The 4,782-nt window shown below is 38.9% G+C and overlaps 1 protein-coding gene across 1 annotated transcript in view; it reads right to left on the bottom strand.

Moving 5' to 3' along the window:
* Positions 1-3,260: 3,260 nt before the first annotated feature.
* The window catches only part of ABHD3 (abhydrolase domain containing 3), a 66,365-nt gene continuing 64,843 nt past the window's right edge, over positions 3,261-4,782 (bottom strand). The window contains exon 8 of the mRNA XM_011957815.1: positions 3,261-4,119. Within this exon, the coding sequence (XP_011813205.1) occupies positions 3,947-4,119 (173 nt within the window). The 3' untranslated portion in view covers positions 3,261-3,946. The remainder of the gene's footprint in view (positions 4,120-4,782) is intronic.

Raw genomic sequence — 4,782 nt, 5'->3', positions numbered from 1 at the left:
ATGGTCTCGATCTCCTGACCTCGTGATCCGCCCGTCTCGGCCTCCCAAAGTGCTGGGATTACAGGCTTGAGCCACCGCGCCCGGCCTGTATTTTCATGTTTATACCACTATTACTCTGCTAATTTTGACTAAGACCTACCGTGTTTTAGGCAATATGCTAATTGCTTGGGATGTAAGAAATAATTAAAACATAGCCTTTCTTTCTCAGAGCTTGCTAGGGTGTGAAGAAACAGCTGGGGAGAATAATCTCTCCTTGACGTACAAGAATCAGTACTTGAAAATATTCATCTCATTATATAACAAGTATATAATTACCTGCACGTATAGTTGTATTTTATTTTTGTTTTTGTATTTATTTTTATTTTTGTTTTACACTAGTGGTTATCTTTAATATGAATGCTAGTTCATATTTTGGTTTTGGTAGAATATCATGGTTAAAACTTATAATTCAGATTCACTAAGATGTTTATAATAAATATACAATAAGTGTTGGTGAGGATGTGGAGAAATTAGAACCCATGTACATTGCTGGTTGGAATGTAAAAGGGTACAGCTGCTTTGAAAAAGCCTGGTAGTTCCTCAAAAAGTGTAGAGTTACCATATGACCAGGTATATACCCAAGAGAAATTAAAAATATGCCCACACAAAAACTATATACAAATGTTCATTGCAGCATTATTCATAACAGCAGAAAAGAAATAACCTAAATGTCCATCACTGATGAACAAAATTTGATCTCTATCTGCACAATGGAATACTATATATCCATAAAAGGAACATCAGGCTGGGCGCTGTGACTCACACCTGTAATCCCAGCACTGGGAGGTTGAGGCGGGCAGATCATGAAGTCAGGAGATCGAGACCATCCTGGCCAACATGGTGAAACCCCGTCTCTACTCAAAATACAAAAAATTAGCCAGGCGTGGTGGCGGGTGCCTGCAGTCCCAGCTACTCAGGAGATTGAGGCAGGAGAATCACTTGAACCAGGCAGGCGGAGGTTGCAGTGAGCCGAGATTGTGCCACTGCACTCCAGCCCAGCGACAGAGCGAGACTCCGTTTCAAAAAAAAAAAAAGGAACGTCAAGAACTGGCACATGCCACATATGCATGAGCCTTTAAAACATTATGCTAAGTGAAAGAAGCTAGTCACAAAAGAGCATACACTGTTTTATTCCATATACAGAAAACAGCCCAGAACAGGCAAATCTATAGACATAGAGATTAGCATTACCTAGGGCTGAGGGATTAGTGACTTCTAAAGGGGTAGAGGGTCTTTTTTTCAGGGTGATGAAATGTTCTAAAGTTAGATTATGGTGATGGCTGCACAACTCTGTGAACAAACACCACTGAATTATGCACTTTAATTTTTTTTTAGAGATGGGGTCTTGCTGTGTTGCTCAGGCTGGAGTGCAGCAATTTAAAGGTGTGATCATAGCTCATTACAGCCTCAAACTCCTGGGCTCAAGTGATCTTCCTTTCTCAGTCTCCCGAGTAGCGAGTAGCAGGGACCACAGGTGCACGCTCACTGCACTAGCTCCAAATTGTGTACTTTAAATGGGTGAATTTTATTATATGTGAATTACATCTCAATCAAGAAGTCAAGGTCGGGCGCAGTAGCTCACACCTGTAATCCCAGCACTTTGGGAGGCCGAGGCAGGCGGATCACGAGGTCAGGAGTTCAAGATCAACCTGGACAACATGGTGAAACCCTGTCTCTACTAAAAATACAAAAATTAGCTGGGTGTGGTGGTGGGCGCCTGTAATCCCAGCTACTCCAGAGGCTGAGGCAGGAGAACTGCTGGAACCGGGGAGGCAAAAGTTGCAGCGAGCTGAGATCACACCATTGCACCCCAGCCTGGGCAACAAGAGTGAGACTCTGTCTCAAAAAAAGAAAAGAAGTTAAAAAATATGATTCAGGCCAGCCAGCATCCATGTATACCTAAAAATCCATAATTTCAGAGAGTTGTTTGCAAAGCACTATGTAAATGCTTTGAGACATATATGTGAGGTGCAGAGCTCACCTTCCACAGGCTCACAACTGAGCTTCCTCATCTAGGCATAATTTATTCACACTTTTCATTCCTAAATATATTGGGCAGGATTCTGAGTTGTGAGTGAAAGCAGATCAACTTAAAGTGAAAAAAGGAATGTATTAGCTCTTATAACTGGGAAGTCCAAAGGTTTTGGCCTGACTAGAAGCAGAGGTTTATGTAAAGGCTTTAGGACTCTTGCTTCTTTCCTTTTGGTTCCCTGCAAACCAGAAGTCCGTGGTCCTTAAGATTTGTAAACCCAAAGAGTGTCCTTCATGATATTCTCCTGAAAAGTCTAGAAGATAACTCTGAAAAGCAGGATCAGCTCCCCCATCAATACAGACTGAATGAATTACTATGATTGAAGCAGAATATATTCTGTACAGACAAAAAAGCACCGCTATTATCATTGCTATCATCTTAGATACAGTATTGAGGGAGTCTGCAAGTACATCATCAGGAGTTCTCCAAATGGTGGCATTTTTAGTAAATAATTTTATGTTAGTATGTATTTTTTGTACATGGTTCTCTCAACGTGATACCTGAGGAAAAAACAGATGTATTTTATAAACAGGCTGAAGTACTGCAGAGGGAAAAGATGTTGAATAATGGGGAAATTATTATTATTGGCTGGCTAGCCCAATAACCATTGCCAATCCCCTTTCCCTTGCCTGCCTTCACTATAATTGATAAAGATGTAACTGGCAAATTACTTGCTTTCCCAGTCTCTCACTCCACCTGGGTGGCCATGTGACAGGGGTCTGGCTAATGGATGTGAGTGCAAGTCTTCCGGGAAAGCTTTCACTTTCCCAAAAGGGCAGATGTGTCTGGCCCCACTCCTCCCTTTTCCTTCTTTGAACACAAATGTGTCATCTGGAACTGCAGCAGCCACCCTGTGTTTAGGAGATAACTAGCCACTGTGATAAGGATGGAATAGAAACAGACTGGGTCTTTGATGACATTGGTAAGCCTCCACACCAGCTCTGGCCTGCCCACCAGGAGAATTCTTATAATACAAGTTAATTAGATATAATTTTTCCTTAAGGCACTGTTAGGTTTCCTGCAGCTGAAAGTATTCTTAATTGGTACAAGTGGTGTGAGCCCGATATTCTGGAAACAGAAAAGCAAAACAGTATTAATGTTTCTTATTAATGCATTAATAAAATTATCACAAATTACTTTCCAGGGATTACTTTCTGGGCCCTTTTAGGAGATAAAAACTCACAAAAGACCAATTTAAAATGGTAGAATTTATTTTAATATAATGATATATATGCGTCCACATATACTATTTTAAAAATAAGCATGTAAATTATAATCATTATAAAACATAAGTTAGCCCTAATATTATCAGAGTAAAAGAGCACATATAGAAGTCAGTCTAACATTGTTGCACTTGTCTTTTAAAGTTAGAATACATAAAAGATTTAGCGCATTGTATTTTATTTCAGTTTTCATGTTATCATCATTAACTATAAATAATCTTAGGAATGTACCACCTTATAACTTACATTCAAATAGCCAACATTTCTCAGCAGTTATTAAAGTACCATTAAATCACCTAAAACGAATAATCTAAAAAAATACTAGTTTAAATTAAAACCCTGAGGAATTAAAAATTTTTTTACACAATAGTTTTGGTTAAGTGCAATTTCATGTACATACTACTTTGTTTAAGGATGTACTTGGTAAGGCATAGTAAAAATAAAATCTACATAAGTAACAATCTAATACTATATTTAATTTGTTGCTACAAAGTTGTTTTGTTTCTCTAAAAAGTATTTTTGCATATCGTTCTGGACCTCTTCACCCATCTGCTGGCTTATTTGCCTTATATACAGTAGTTAAAATTTGTGCACTAAGCTGAGCTGCCTTCACAATTGTGGTTCAGACAAAATGCACCTGAAGAACTACATGTTAAGAGAGTTCATGTCCATGCTCAACCATGGCTTGCACAAACTGCTTGAAGACACGATCCATGTAAGTGGATTGCCTTGGCCAGATTCCCTCCAGAAAACCAATATGGCCTCCATAAGAAGTAAGGACCAAAGCAACATTAGGATTTTGCTTAGCAGTTTCTATTGGAATAGCTTCAAACCAAACAGGGTGGCAATAAAAGAGAAGGAGAGAAAAATATAATCATTACATTTTTGTTAGGAAAAGCATATACCTTTATCATGTCTAATAAACAGAAATCAAAACACCATTATACAAATATATGTAATGGGCATAGTTAAATGGAATGAGTCTAATTTACATCAACTATCTATATTCTTATAACAGTTCGTATATATGGTCATATACTTGCACAATCATTTTGGGAAGAACCAATCCAAGATTTAATCATAACACAAAAGTATACGTCAAGTCTTATTTTGAGAAATTAAAGTAAGACAATTCAAGGTATGGTGAATCCTCATAATATGCTATAAAATTCCCACTGAGGAGTTACAGCAGGGAAAACAATTAAGCTTAGCACCTTTTTGAGAGTTAGAAATTCATTCGCTATTATTTTGATCAACTTTACATGATGTGGCTTGGCATGGTAGCTCATGCTTGTAATCCTAGCATTTTAGGACCCTAAAGTGAGAGGATCACTTGAGCTCAGAAGTTCGAGACCAGCCTGGGCAACATAGTGAGACTCCATCTTGAAAGAAAGAAAAGGGCCGGGCGCAGTGGCTCAAGCCTGTAATCCCAGCACTTTGGGAGGCCGAGGCGGGCGGATCACGAGGTCAGGAGATCGAGACCATCCT

Source organism: Colobus angolensis, unplaced genomic scaffold, assembly GCF_000951035.1.
Source record: "Colobus angolensis palliatus isolate OR3802 unplaced genomic scaffold, Cang.pa_1.0 Scaffold45, whole genome shotgun sequence".
NCBI classification, from domain to species: Eukaryota; Metazoa; Chordata; class Mammalia; order Primates; family Cercopithecidae; genus Colobus; species Colobus angolensis.
This window is presented reverse-complemented; position numbering and strand designations above follow the sequence as displayed.